The sequence below is a fragment of the Stigmatopora argus genome, chromosome 9 (genome assembly GCF_051989625.1).
Source record: "Stigmatopora argus isolate UIUO_Sarg chromosome 9, RoL_Sarg_1.0, whole genome shotgun sequence".
NCBI classification, from domain to species: domain Eukaryota; kingdom Metazoa; phylum Chordata; class Actinopteri; order Syngnathiformes; family Syngnathidae; genus Stigmatopora; species Stigmatopora argus.
In genome coordinates, this window is record NC_135395.1 from 14,567,260 (window position 1) to 14,582,269 (window position 15,010).

The window sequence follows — 15,010 nt, forward strand, 5'->3', positions numbered from 1 at the left end:
CTGTCTTTTTTTTATTTTTTATTTTTTAAAAGTGACGTGTAATCCTCTGAAATAGTGATCAAGAGGGTAAATTCATCCAAAATATAACAAATCGTTACTGGGCATCACAACAACAACAAAAGACGAGAGTCATAGAGAGGATGGAGAATGAATCGATAGATGATATCTCCAGGAAAACATTAACAGCAGCTAAAGTCATGTCAATATCTTATTAACCCCCAGTGTTTGACATCTTGTTGTATCGGACTTGCGTCCCGAAATATTGAGCATACATACCATAGAGCTTCAGAAGATTTGCTAAGGGTGAATTCGCCTGCCACTGATGAATTTTTGTGCTTATCTGCTGCTGATAAAGATGCCAAAACCAGCTTCTCTTGATCCATGGTTGATCAAATTGTCATTCCTAAATAACAAATGTTTCTCTTCTCGCAAATAGCCACTGAGTTCTAAGGTAAACAGCCAATGTCGGCATGGACGCGAAACAAAACAGGAAGTCGCAGAGGTCGTTCTCATGTGATTTAAAGTGCTGAGAAGAGGAAATGACACTCTGACAATGATAAGCTGCTTTGGCTCGAACCATTTTGCAAATGTATTCAAAATTGCACAAGGTGATGACACAGTTTTCCGAATGTTACTCGGGGAAACTTGGGTCAATTAATATTGGATGTGTTGTATCTGGAGAGAAAGTGGGAAGCCGAATATAGTATGCTTTTCTCACCAGAAGATCCTCAACAAAACAAGTGGAACAAACATACCAAAGGAAATATACATATTAATGCTGTATACTGTACACAGGTATATGCATATACACTCACGCTAAGGGTTTAAACAAAAGAAGGGCTGTACAAACAAATGTAATATTAAATAAATAAATAGGGATTAGTCATACTAAATGACCACGTGTAAAATAGTTGCACAAGACATTTCAGTGTGGAAAATCGCACAATTATTCCATCTTAAATGGAGGAAGTAAGGTTTTGTGTGACGCGCTTTATAGTTTTTGCATCTGCTCAATGGATTTATTTACGCTTTCCTCCTTTAGGACATCTGAAAAAATGAAATTGTCTTTTTAATAAGTGAGATTATTTTGGCTAGAGTGTACGGGTTTTATATGCCGTCTATCCATTTAACATAAAGACATGCGTCTACAAAGGTAGTTAATGAAAAATAATGGTCTTTAAAAAAATTGCTATTTAAAACTTGTGTTTTTTAGTATAAGGGGTATACATACCAATAAATGCGACTTGACTAATGGTGTCAACATCTGTATTTAACTGTAAAATCTTTACATCAGGTGAGGATAACCGAATGCTTTATTACACATTTTAGATGTTAACCAAAGCTGGATTTATGACTAAGACAGCATATGGTTGAAATAACATTTTTCATGTAATAATATTTAAGTGCCATTTATATATTTGTATAAAAAATAATCATGTAATAAAATAATAGGTTCTTTGTGAATTCAAAACAGTTTTATGTTTGATAGCCACTTTGAATTTTAAAATCATGTGTTAATCTTTGAGTTAATGATCTACACTATTAACATTTAAACCAGTTTGACCTTCCACATTGGACTTGTTTGTTAATGTTAATGATACGAGCTTGTTGCAATGGACGATGCACAATAGGTCTTCCCTTTTCTTCAGCTAGCATGCTCAGACTGTGGTGTTGCATAATAATGCGAGACCCAGCAGTAACTGATCATAACAGTGTCATAAATAGATTCATGAAAATTAATGAAAGGGTCAGACTGATTGTATTCACCAGTGTCCTCACTGTGGTAGGTTAATTAGAAAATCATATGCTCATCCAAAGGACAATCGCGGGAATCAAAAAAATGTTCTAATTATTTTCCTCTCATCAAGCGCAGGTGTCTTTTTTATTACCACAAGCTGAATTAATTGGCTGTCCTTATTAGGTTTGCTTCTATTGTGCAGTTTGAAAAATTCAGGGACACTATAGAATTCATAACATTATTATTCAGAGAGTGTTTGATTCTGACAGTTCATTTAAAAAAAGAAAAGAGGTTATTAAAGTGACCAACGAGTTGTTTCCAAAAAATTCCTCTAATAGTGTCTATGTTGACTCTTTCGCTGCCATTGACGGCAATAGAATATAAAATTGCAGCACCCGGTCAAAATAAAATGAACATCTAGCCCCTGTCACTGGCAGCCAATGAGGTAAAGGGGGCTGGCAATCAATTCAGGGTGGACCCTGCCTACTGCCTGTTATTGTCTGGGATAGGCTCCACCACCCCCGCGACCCTCGTAAAGATAAGCGGGTTGAAAAATGAACAAATAAAAAAAAACTGTCATCCATTGAGTTAATCCTGAGTTCAATCACTAAAAGCAATTTATATTTGGCTCCCCACAGAGAACTTTAAGTATCCAACACTCTGCCTAGAGACGGGGGTATGCGAGGCAACAATATGCATCACGGCTGTCCACTAGCTTGGTCAGGCCCGCTCGGGTGATTCCTTTCACACGCCACTTCCATCTAGCTCTGTTTCCAGTCAGAGTATTGCTGTGCCAAGCAGCGGCTTTGCCAGGCAGTCCCACAACAGCAATGCACTGCCTGTATTGACCCGAGAATCCGTCACAGTCAAGGACAAATGGGCTTCTACTTCCGAGGGGGATTAAGAAGGGGCACAACACAGAGGTGAATAGCTCATTTATCCACTTGAGCTTCAGGAATAGTTAAGAGGACATCTAAGTCAGAGATTGATCTATGATCAAAAGACAAATAGGGACTGAGAGCCGCCAATCTGCAGCAGAATCGCCCGCATTTTTGTCCTTTGCGGCAGCGGTGTGCGCAGCAAATCCAGGGTCACTGATTGAAGGTGACAGTGAAATGTTACAGATGCTGACTGAGGGCTTTGGAAGTGGCTACGTCCTGGACACCATCTTGTTTAAGAAGTAAGCGGTTGTCCGACTTTGACAAATTCTGTCAAAGCGCCACGACCTAATTGATTAAATTTGTCCACGTTAGCAACTCTCTTTGGGGACCAGCTCTAAGGAGCTGCTTACATATTCTTTTTTCAGGGCATCATTTTACAGTATAATACACCAGCGGCAGTCCGTGCATTTTCTAGCGATGCCTTCAGCAAATCAATCCATCCCTCAAAAACTATTTTATGGCTATAAAACCTCTACTGCAGCTACAGCTGCGACACATAAAAAATAATCGATAATAACCTAATACAATTGAAATATTATTTAGGAATATAGCCATATTTTAATCACCTAAAATCATTTTTAACTGTACACAATATCCATCCGCCTTTCTTTCTTCCTTCTTTTTTATCGCCATCGAAGCTAATGCTGAAAGTTGAGCCGGTCCTGTCCTATTTCTGGCATAGTCCGTCTTGAAAATGGCTTTAAATCAACACAACACTATATTTGCTTGTGCAGCTAAATACAGATACACTTTGGTAGCTCTGGCTAATTACTAGCAAATCATATTTGGTGAAAGGCGATGACGTATCCCTACGCCTGCGACAAGGCATTGTGGTGTTGCCAACTCGAAATCTGACTGGTTAAAGCAACAGTCTTATCGACGCTTGTTTAATGCAGCAGAGCCTGCAGAACTGATTGTGAAGGCCTTGAGGCAGATTTCTGACCCTAGCAACAAATAATGGCTGAAATGTGATTGGTTAAATGCTTCAATATGAAAACACACATCTCGAAGCAGTGCAACCAGGGGGAAAATTAATGAAAGGAAGCTAACAGACCATTTGGAATAATAAGTATTGATGGACAAAATATAATATGATTCAGATATTTCTTAGGCCGGCAGAGAAGGCCTTGAAGGCCCTGACGGCCCGCCACTGTAATACACTTATGGGGATTTGAATGCAACAGAGTCAAACAAAAGGCTTGTGAGACACAAGCATTAGGTAGAATGTACAAAAGCGACTACTCACCACAAATGTAGATAATTTTAAATGTAGTCCACCACGTTTCTCTGCTCCTACCAGTAAGACTCGCATCTGCAAGAAAGAACAGACGCAACGAAACATCACTCAACAGTAATAGTGAAGCCACCTACAAAATTTCCAGTGTATTCTGTTTTATTTATCTGATACTTTTTGGACATATTGCGCTCAACTAATCAAAGTAGCAACTGATGTAACTTTAGGGCAAATGACAGTTTTGTTTAGTAACATCGGATTGCTTAAAAAAAGACTGTTAATCTTTGGTTTATGTCAATCTCTCACATTTTTTTTCTTTTAGTCTCTACTTGTCAGCCTGCCAGAAGAATCAACACAGTTTAAAATTAGGCTTGGACATCTGCTATTTGTGATAAAACTGAGAAAAAACATTGTGTAGATACATTTTTCTCTAAAGAAGAAAGGAAAACAAGTTCAAAAGACAGCTTGTCTATCGCACCATGGGTATGTCTCATAAATATTGTTGGGCCAAAAGGGTGTTGAGTAGTGACAGTAGAATTTCTTTTCAATAACACACAACACTGCCTCCCAAATATCTCATTTTTCTGCAGGCTAGCTCTGTGCTTATTCAGATCTTGAAACACTGTTAGAGAAAAAAAGGTATAGAGCAGGGAAATCAAACTCATTTATGTCATGGCATCGTAGTTACGGTTTTATTCCTGTAATGTAATGTCTGCATACTAGGCTGCCATGATTAACCGACTAATGAATTGAAAGCTCTTTTTAGCCTCATAACAACAGATTCGTTTTTTTTTAACATTATTTCTTGATGGTGTAGAATTTTAAGGGTGCCGTTTACACATTTCACTTCCAATGCCAAATAGGAATCATAAATTAAGAAATGCCAGCTTCTAACTATGAAACCCCCTCCATCATTAGCTGCATTTGATTGGAAAGGGGAAAGCAGAGCTCGTAATAAGCTCTCAGAGGCCACCAAGCCTGGGAGATGTAAAAAAAAAAAAAAAGGATACGAACTAATAAATGTGAAACATGAGAATAAAAATCTTTAAATCTGGCAAGATGGGTCATGGACAGAGAGAATATTTGAGTTTTCTTCAATTTGTGGGCAAGTGCAATATATAGTGTATAATCTAGTAACTAACTAGTACATGATGATATTATCTCTTAGCTTTGAGACATTCAGATGGGCTACTTCAAAATGGGGTCGACCCGTTGACAGTTCGTTCCATGTGTTTAATCAAGTAAAGGCACACAATAGGGAAACAGACTGTGTAGCAAGTGCTGAAACATTGATTTATCTGACGTCAAGCCATAAGAAACATGAGCTTGTATGATCCCTGCCACTTGTGAACCAAGTGCCTAATGAGAATAGGCCAAGAGGGACCAAAGTCCTTTTTACTGTTTCATTGATTTGTGTTTCACCCTGCCAATAACTCCATTCTCTTTACATATCTTGTATTAACACTCAAAACACTATATACATAATTTAACTTCCTAACACCCAGACTCTCACAAGGCATGCCATTTTATTTCTCTTTGATATTTTTTTGCTAATTGGGAACTGATGAGTGTAAAAACAAACAAAAAACATCTTTTTACTTGATGTAGTTTCTGAGAAAAATGATGTTTACATCATAACTGGACGCCAGGCCCTTGTAGTCCAAAATTTAACATTGTATTCTTGTGACAACCAAAAATGTGATGTCCACACATGAGGACGCCAGGTCCTAAAACTGAAAATGGCAAATTAACCACTATGTAAAAAAAATACCCTCTTGTACTAGAAAATCAAGTTCCTTCAAGCATTTGTCACAATCCAATTGAAGTGGAGAGATTGATCAGCTCCTAAAAAAAATGGATTGCCTTGAAAGTCTGACTACCACAGTCTCAAATAGGAAAAGTTCATATTCCTGATGTAAGACAGGCTGTAAATCTCCCTTCATCTGCTAATATCCTTCCAGCTTTGGATGCTCTTCACAAAATCATAAAAATGAGCTATTGGCTTCTCACTACTTTAGCCCACCTTCACTTCTACAGCAATCTTACATTATCATAAATGTGAGCAATATAAGATGGGATTGTCTTTCATGGAGCAGTCACTTTTGGGAAAAAAAGTGGCTGTCTTTGACCAGTGAAAGTTTCTCAATAGATAAAATGTTGTTACTATGATTATTGGTTTATTAACTAATTCACTACTATCGAGGCCATTAAATGTTGAATCGATCCATTTTGACTCACTGCCAACCCTTCCAGTCAAAATAGATTGGATGTTGATCGTCGTTAATAGTGCTAAAAGGCGAGTAATTACAGACAGACTATGATTCTCACTGTAGTCAGAACTGTTGGTCGGGTGCATTTTGGTAACAAGAAAACATTTCTGATAAATTGACATTTCAAGAAATTCCGTCAAATCACTGACATATGATACTAATCAGCCGCTCGAGGTAGATGGTGAAATACTGACCAAAATACCTTACCTAGGGCAACAATGTCTTGTGTCTTGTGTCTGTCTTGCTACTGCAACCAAGAAATTTCCCGAATACGGGCTGAAATAAAGTTCTAACCTAACCTAACCTAACTTAAAAGAAAAAAAATCATTTTCAAAAATGATGTGATAGGTTTTGAAAAAGTAATTGAAGTAATTGTAAGCTATTTGTTTTGTTTCCCAAAAATATTTTGTCTTGCATCATTGCTTAACACAAGGTAAGTTTCAGGTACTCCGACCAAAACTTTTCCACCCCCCAAAAAATAACTGACAGCTGTTGCTAACGTCAGCAGTGAATGCATATCCTTTTTTTAGGTCCTCACCTTCATCTGCTTGATGCTGCTTTCACAAAAAAACAACTAAACCTGCCAAATTTCCTTATTTGTCTTATTGCCCCTCGACCCAGGCTCCAAGCATTAGCTCACCACAGGCCCTAATTGGGATATGTCTAATACGTCACGAAGGTCCCCAGGGTGTGCTCTAATGACTAGAGAATACCATTAATGCCACTATGAGAGATATTGGCTCGGCAAAGTTTCACTTTCTCTCTCCTTTTTGGTAAACCGTACTATTGGCCCACCACAAACTCAAAGTTTTGAACAATCGATTGTTTTTTTTTCAGCTCAGTCCAGTTGTTTTCACACATTTTGCTACGGAAAGAACTAGGCGTGACTTTAGCTGGGATCAGCTCGGTGCTGAGTCAGCGTCGGTTTCACCAGGTTAGTCGAAGAAAAGATGAACGAATGAACAGCTGCTGAGCTTCACGGCGAGGGCACCCGGAGGCGTCTATATCTCGCTGTCACGGCTCACACGGGGAGACGCCATTTGAGTCGCCCCGGATCTTAACCTCTCCGCGTCTCCATCTGTCTACTCGCATGGTGCTAAGTGCCCTTCAAAAATAGGGGGCAAAATGTCTGCTTGCACCATCTGCAACAGAAGGACAGCCTAAATGCTATAATTTAATGGTTTTGTTTTTCTCGTGAGGGCAGAAAACTTATTTCCGTTTGCTTTTCCAGTCTTGGTATTGATCATCAGGTTGGTGTGTAGGTGTGCTTTGCCTCTCAAATGATGTCGTCTGTTCTCCTGCTTTTTTTTGTCACAGAATTTTTGTCAGAACTTTATAGCCTTTAAAGGCATATTCACTACAGGGAAGTCCATAGTTTGCTTTCTTTGGTACAGACTGGAAATCATTGGCCCAGACTTTTTTTTTACTTTTCTCGTTGCATTTTTGCAAGCGACCCAGGATTTTTTTTAACAAACCTACGCGTGCTCAAACATCGTTCAATCATTGAACAAGACGGTCGGAGCAGAGGTAACATTGACAATACGGAAATAAGCAATCATGAAGCTCCAGCTTGCAGGAGTTGTGCTCGTATTCATATGGTTCATCTTACTATATAAGTGTTTGCAGGACATTTGGTGAATCTGGGATATTGATGCAATGTCAATTTTATGTGTAAATATCTAGTAGGCATTCCGTCTGTATGCGTATAGGTTCATGGTAGACAGTAGATGATTGGTTAACCCATCTGCCTCAATGTTGGGAGGTCATAATTTCTCATGCGATGACCTTCGTTAGTGGAGCTTTCATGTTCTTACTGGGCAAGCATGGTTTTCATAATACTAATATATAGAAGACTATATTTTCTGAGGTGTGACTGGAAGTGTGAATGGTTTGCTTTGAATAATCCAATTAGCACAAGATTAGTATTAACCGAGGACCTGTGGTGATTTGCAGAAACTGCCAAGAATGTCAGACAATTTTAATCCCGTGAAAATGGGATGCATATTGTTTTTGAAGAAAAATTCCACCACCAATTACGCTAAACACAGACATCCAGGCATAATATTAGTCCTGTAGGAATCTGTATGATTTGTAATTATAGTTGTGTTCTTGGGTTTCTTTTCTTTGTGCATTATTTTCTCTTAGTTGACATCCCTATATCTGTCCTCAGTAATTGAGGCTGTGGTACAAATTTTAATTTGCAGGATTAACATTTTTTAAGGATAAAATGCCTCCTGGAAATTGATCTGCAAAACGGCAAGTGTCCCAAGTAAAATGATTTTTCCTCCCCCTGCTTTTATGCTTTAAACACTGGAGTAGCAACAGCCTCCCACTCAATATTAGCACAAGTGGAATAGAAACCGAATGCGACCAAGTAAATAGACTGTTAAAGGCCCCTTTCTGTTTTCTTCACATTCCAGGTCCATTACTGCCACCAATTGTGCGTGTTGTAATTTCAGTGAAATAGTAAGTTTTCAGGCTTTGCTCTGCCAATGTATTTCAAATAACAGTTAAGCATGTCCTCTATTTTCAGAGTTGGTGGAGTTGTTCAGGTGAGATATTGAAGATATTGAAAATGCAGACTTGATTTGGAGTGAGATTGAGCGTTCGGGGGAACAAATTATGTCATGTTCTTTAAGTTATCTGAAAACTGCTACAATGTTATGTTTAATAGATGCCTAATTAGCCTGTTGTTCCCCATTGTAATGCTATTACAGTAGTATAATGATGGTTTTGTTCAAATAAAATCCTATTTCCAAACCTGACTTGTACTCGGGTGCGATTTTCAGTCTGATAAATAAAGTTGTGTGTTATGGCAAATGTTTGAATATGTGTGTCCTTATGCAGCTCTTGCCTAAAATAGATAAGAATTAATACATAGACGGTTATTTGTGACAGATAAACTTTCAGTGACGGCTATATTTGAGGACGGGTGCTTGTGGGATTGTGTTGATATGATAAGCAAGTGTGACTGGCAGAGGGTGGGATCATCCGTGGCAAGCTATAAGGGGGCTGGATTCTTGAGTGGAATGAAAATGAATGTTAGAGAAAGAAAATGAATGTGGGCAGAGACAATTGGGGAGACGGGAAATAAGAATTAAAGCGGGATATGCAATTCTAGAGGGATTAACTGGAGAAATAGCTTGTGCATGCCACACAGCAGCCAACTAATGACCACATACAGGAGCCAAATGACCTTCAAATCTTTAGTGAGTCTTTCCGTGTTTGCCAAAGCGTCTTGGAAAGTGTGTGTTTGGGTCATGTGTGTTTACTGTCAGGGCCCACGCAGTGGCGCCGCTTCAGATTGAGTGACACCTCATCAATAAACATTGCTCCTTGAATATTTAGCAGGTAAACAGAAAAATTGAGCCTTGTTAAAAATCATTCCGTTGGCATAGTCAGAGTTTCTGCGTAATGTTTTCTGTGCTCAAAATGATGGCGGCGTTCAAATCAAATGAATTTAAGTCCGCGAGAATTTAGGGGATCGTAAGCCTTATGTAAGCTTTCGGTGAACGTTTGACATCAAGGTAAACTCTACTGCAGTGCACTGACCTTGGCTATAATTGCAACAACACTCCTTGTTTTATGCCATTGTTCATGGCATAGACCATTTAAATGTCAACCAGGTCCTAGGGGGGAAGAAACAGTGGTACCTCACTATATCAGTTTGGAAGACATCCAAAATGTCTGACATTCATTCTCACGGATGCCTTTGCTTCCACACATGCAGTCACACACACAAAGTAAAAAAAAAACATGGACCCTGCTTTTTGTCCACAAGGGAGAGTCTAGTCAGCGTGCGGGGTCAAGGCTTGTCAAACATCACCGGCAAAATGTTCTGCACGGTTGTATTTCATGAGCTTCCAATGTGTTTTTGCTGAAGGACATTTGCACTCCGGGCTGTGCCTACTCACTGAGCATCAAACTAAAGGCACGCAAACGATTAACACTGCAGGGAAAACAAACCACTTGGTGACACTGGAGTAATATGCATTGCAAGCATCCTAAATATGTTGCTGATGTTGTTTTCTTTGCAGTAGTCTACGTGAGCCATTATATCTTATTAACATTTTAAATCCAAACATTACAGGTATAAGCAACTCATATATATATATATATATATATATATATATATATATATATATATATATATATATATATATATATATATATATATATATATATATATATATATATATATATATATATATATATATATATATATATATATATATATATATATATATATATATATATATATATATATATATATATATATATATATATATATATATATATCACATTTCTGACCTTTTGGAGCATGTTGTCGTGTTTGGTATTGGGGTTTTTCCACATCTGAGCACTGCAAATTCTTCCAGGATTGCACATCTAAAACAAGTCGCATTTCACCTAAAGCAATAGAAAAATACAAGACAGTTTCAATGTTTTGGACAATTTTGCTGATTAAGTATTTGCATTGTTTTTTTTCTTTTTAACAAAACTGCAAATCTGCAGATAACAGTTTTGTATTTGATCGATGTTCATGTACATACACTTAAGTTGCAAGTAGGCAAACTAGCATTACGGTTGTCAACACAGCAAAAGATTCTAGATTCAAATCACTGCGTGGACATAGTAGTTCTCATTTCTCATGTTTTGTTATTTGAAGACTGCTGCTAGCAATCCAGAGTACACAATATAAGCTGTGAAAAAGGAATTGAAGGTGCATTCTAACTAAATAATAAAATAATGGCATCATGTTTGTGAATAGAATAACATTGCAAACTGACTTGAACAAAAGTTTGCGTTGGGAAATTTGAAATACTTTTTTGTTCCTTAAAAAAATAAAAATAAAGTCATTCTGGTCATAGCAGGGGGTCCTGCAAGTTGCAAATTTGTTTTTTTGCAAATAATCACAGACCGCTTCATGTGTAGGGAAATCATATCTGGCTACACTTCTACTTTGAAGGATGGGCTGGGAAAAAAAGATGTGGAGTATCCTGCTGGAGCCTGCCACTACCCCACCCAATTTCTCATTTATCAAAACTGCACATTCAGAAGGTGAAAATAACTTCAATCAATGACTCTGGCGGCTCAATTCAATCTCTTGCTACAAATGTCTTAGCCTGGGGGCAAACACCACCAACCTAATCATATAGAATAGCCTGTCATCACACACCATGGATTAAGAGGACATATTACACTGAAACAGGTATTGGCAGATCGAGCACTTGTTTAAAAAGGCAGCGTTTGGGGAACTAAGGTGACAAGAGGGATAGCCAACATTGGCTTCATTCTCACGCAAGTGTTTCATTGTGGCTGCAAAGAATGTAAGTCAGTCCGCTGTGTGACCATCTTTTACCATGCTGATGTAACTCTTGCTTTTCCTAAGTGTAATTAGGTAGTTTGAAGATGACTTGCTGCCCTGAAAACTTCCCCTTCCTTAAGGACATGGATGATTGACAGTAACCAATATGAGCAAAGGCTCATAGTGGTGTAATGATGTGTGAATTCTGGCAGGTCAGAACTGTTCTTTTCTCATAACTTAGGTCAAGTTGACTGTATATGGGGACACGGCGTAACGGCAATCAAAAATGTCACTTTGCTCAAGGCAGGCTGTTGGCGAGTGGAGAGCGAGGCTCAACTTGAATTGGAAATTCCGGATAAAAACATGCAAAAGCATGCAATTTACCAGTACTTGGCCGTTTGGTCGCCGGACCTTTGTTCGCCGGACGTTTGGTCGCCCGGAAGGTTATTGATAATTACCATTTAAAATTGTTGCTCAAATTCCCTAAATACAAATTGCGAATTATTATTTAGTCATACTTAATGCCCTATTAATTATTAGGCTAAAGAAAAGCTCCAAATTTCCCGTACTTTTATTGTGTTTTGTTGGAGAACTTGTTAAGACCCTGACTGACGTCCCTTCCTAAGGGGACAACTCATGTACATACAAACTCATACACTCACACGTCCGCTCAGTGAAACTGCTCAGGGCCATTGTTGGCTTTTATTGATGCGTAGACCGTGTTGTTTTACCTTGTTTTGCCGCCGGACTTTTGGTCGCTGGACTTTTGGTCGCCGGATGTTTGGTCGCCCGCTGTTTGGGTCCGGGCGACCAAACGTCCGCGACCAAACGTCCGGCGACCAAAAGTCCGGCGACCAAACGTCCGGTCACGCAATTTACCCGCTAAGCAGAGAACTGAAGGAAAAATCTACCGAGCAAACGAGAGATAAAAGACGATGTGGGTAAAGCCTTGAAAAGCATCACAAACAAAGAAAGAAAAGGTTTACTGATGTAAAAGGTTCAAGTATTAAATAAATGTTAAGGACACACGCCATGGGTCTGAAAGCACAGGTTGGATAAATGCTCTGTTGGAAAAACTCTGAGGCGGCAATTATTTCGAATGGTTCATTGGAAGAAGCGTTTTCTAGCTACATATTTAATACAGATAACAGTTGAAGTAATGCTATACATGAATAACATTTGTCTTATGTTGATATCTGAAAGGAAAAGCTTGTAAAGTTCCCTTCAAACTGCTACAGAACCATGGGCTACTCATTAATCATTGTGACTGTTCAGCAGGTTGTTGGAGAAGATAAACTCTGTGGGTGTAATTCTAGAAATAGGGTCATTGTTTTTATAGTTAAAAACAATAGTATTTGTCTTCCTATTCAATAGCAAAATCTTGCAAATAAGAAGGACATAGCCACAAGCAACACCTCGGCATCAAATGTCAACAGTGCGGCTGTCCGACCGGAATACAAAACAGAGTGAAAACACTTTTGTGTTTGGTGTTAACTATTGTTAAAGGTTGTGACAAACAAACAGCAAATTAGCATTTTTTATCCAAAATGTGATAGACGACTGATGGTGGAAATTGTAAACCTTTTGCCAAAACACTTGAACAATATTGTATTAAAAATGACTCCCTTTAGTTAATATACGATTGTTTATATACAAATGTTCATAAACAGGTGTGGAAAAAAAACTATGAAATACATTTTATTTCTATTTCAATTGCCATATGCAGGGTTGTTTCAACTTTCGAGCTATCCTTGTTTCTAAAAACATGATGGTGAATAATCACATTCAAGCTGGGTCATTTTTCATTATCATTGAAAACAATTACGTATCTCTAAGCTTCCACTTTTTTTATTTACTGCTTGACTGACCTGGTAATTATCCCAATTCTCCTGCAATAAAGATTCAATAATGACGGGTGTCAGCAGTAAAGACAACAAGAAAAGTGAAAAAAGTAGAGGATGAAGAGAGCAGCCTTTTTTCCCCACTCCTTTCACTTAAAGCGGTTTCCTCAAGGTCCAGACAGATAACAGAATAACAACCTTTCTTCCTGTGTACTAGATTGGTGTTTCATGTGCACGGGGCGTGATGGCGTGTGCTGACTCATGCACAATTGTGTGCCTCTTTGGGCACAAAGAGGCGGGTGATATGTGGTCACTTAGTCCAAGCACATCATTTTGGAGAAACAAAGTACTTGATCAGATAAGGCCTCAGAGGGATTGGCATTCAGCCTTCGCAATTTTAGTGTCTGATCACGTAAGAATCAGGCATGACCCACTTATCTCCAACTTGGCTCCACATCAACAAAATGTCACCTCATGCATGGTGGTGCATACTAACCTTGCACATAATGAAATTTTAAAGGTGCAATGAAATACTCCAGGGAGTTACTTTAAATTTGACAGCAAGCCATATTCAAGGGGGAAAAGGGAGAGAAAATTTTAAATAGAGTAAAGCACTATTAGGCTTCCTTTCTAAGTTGCCGCTGCCCCGCCCACTAAATTACCTCCAAACAGAAACTGATGTCACAACCATAATGAGCTATGGATTTTTGCAACCTGATAGCATTCTAGTTATTCTGTCAGCATGGCTAGCAAGTGCAGCACTAGAAAACTAGGCCCATCAAATATCGTTGTGACATCACAACCAGAATAGCTGAACTAAAGTGGGCATTCCCTGATATCTGGTTATGATAAATTTTTATCTTTATCTTTTTCTATCTCCAAAGTTAATTGCACATGAGTAAAAAAGAGCCTTATTTCTTTCCCATACACACAAACATCTACAAATGTGTTCATATAACTGAGAGAAAATGAGATGCCCGCGAAAAAAAAACTTTTTGAACCAACAAAACAACTCAGCAGCACAACAAGTTCCAATAAAAGTCTTAATGTGAAAAGCAAACCGAATGCCATCTATTTTAAAATGTTTAAAGGAGTGCTCAAGGTCTTTAAATTGGACAGAAGAGAAGAATGCACCTTATCCTTATGTGGCAAGCTGCCACTCTTGTGCAGTTTTCATTAGGCCACTGAAAGAAAATGGTTTCCCAGATAATGGGGTCCAGTGTCAGACACTTTCCCCTACATTTAAAAAAATAAGAATTACTTTCTGTTCGAGGTTGCTTAGAAGAGAAATAGTGCTGCTGGTGGGCTTTGCTCAGCTCTTCTCATACGTTTGAACATACAACAGGAAAACTGGTCTAGTGAAAAATATCACTAACCTATTGGGATATCACCATACGTTACTATATCGATATACTGTCACACCTTACTAACGATAGTAACATTGTAATGATACAGTCGTGTCCCATTTTGGGTTAGAATTGGCAATAAAAATGGGGCATTTTCATTACTCATGTCGAATTACAATAGAGGGAAAAAAACAGTAATAGCTTTAACTGTTCAAAATCCAAACATTACATGAATAATTTCCAGATTTCAGATAATTAGACATTATGAAGTAGCTGGAAAGTTGGAAGCAAATTTCATTTTAACACCACAAACATACTGACTGATAGCACAT

At 38.3% G+C, this 15,010-nt stretch overlaps 1 protein-coding gene across 3 annotated transcripts in view; it reads right to left on the reverse strand.

The window, feature by feature from the left end:
* LOC144082204 (uncharacterized) overlaps positions 1-15,010 on the reverse strand; it is a 53,926-nt gene that overhangs the window by 6,157 nt on the left and 32,759 nt on the right. The window contains exons 2-3 of one of the 3 annotated variants that reach the window (XM_077609164.1): positions 10,495-10,593; positions 3,926-3,991 (exon numbers count right to left, since the gene is read on the reverse strand). Coding sequence is in view for 2 of the 3 variants with exons in the window: in XM_077609162.1 (XP_077465288.1) it covers positions 277-383 (107 nt within the window). In the remaining variant the exon portion in view is untranslated. Of the gene's footprint in view, positions 1-276; positions 457-3,925; positions 3,992-10,494; positions 10,594-15,010 lie in introns of those variants that run through there. The other 2 variants (XM_077609162.1, XM_077609163.1) reach the window with 2 other exon arrangements.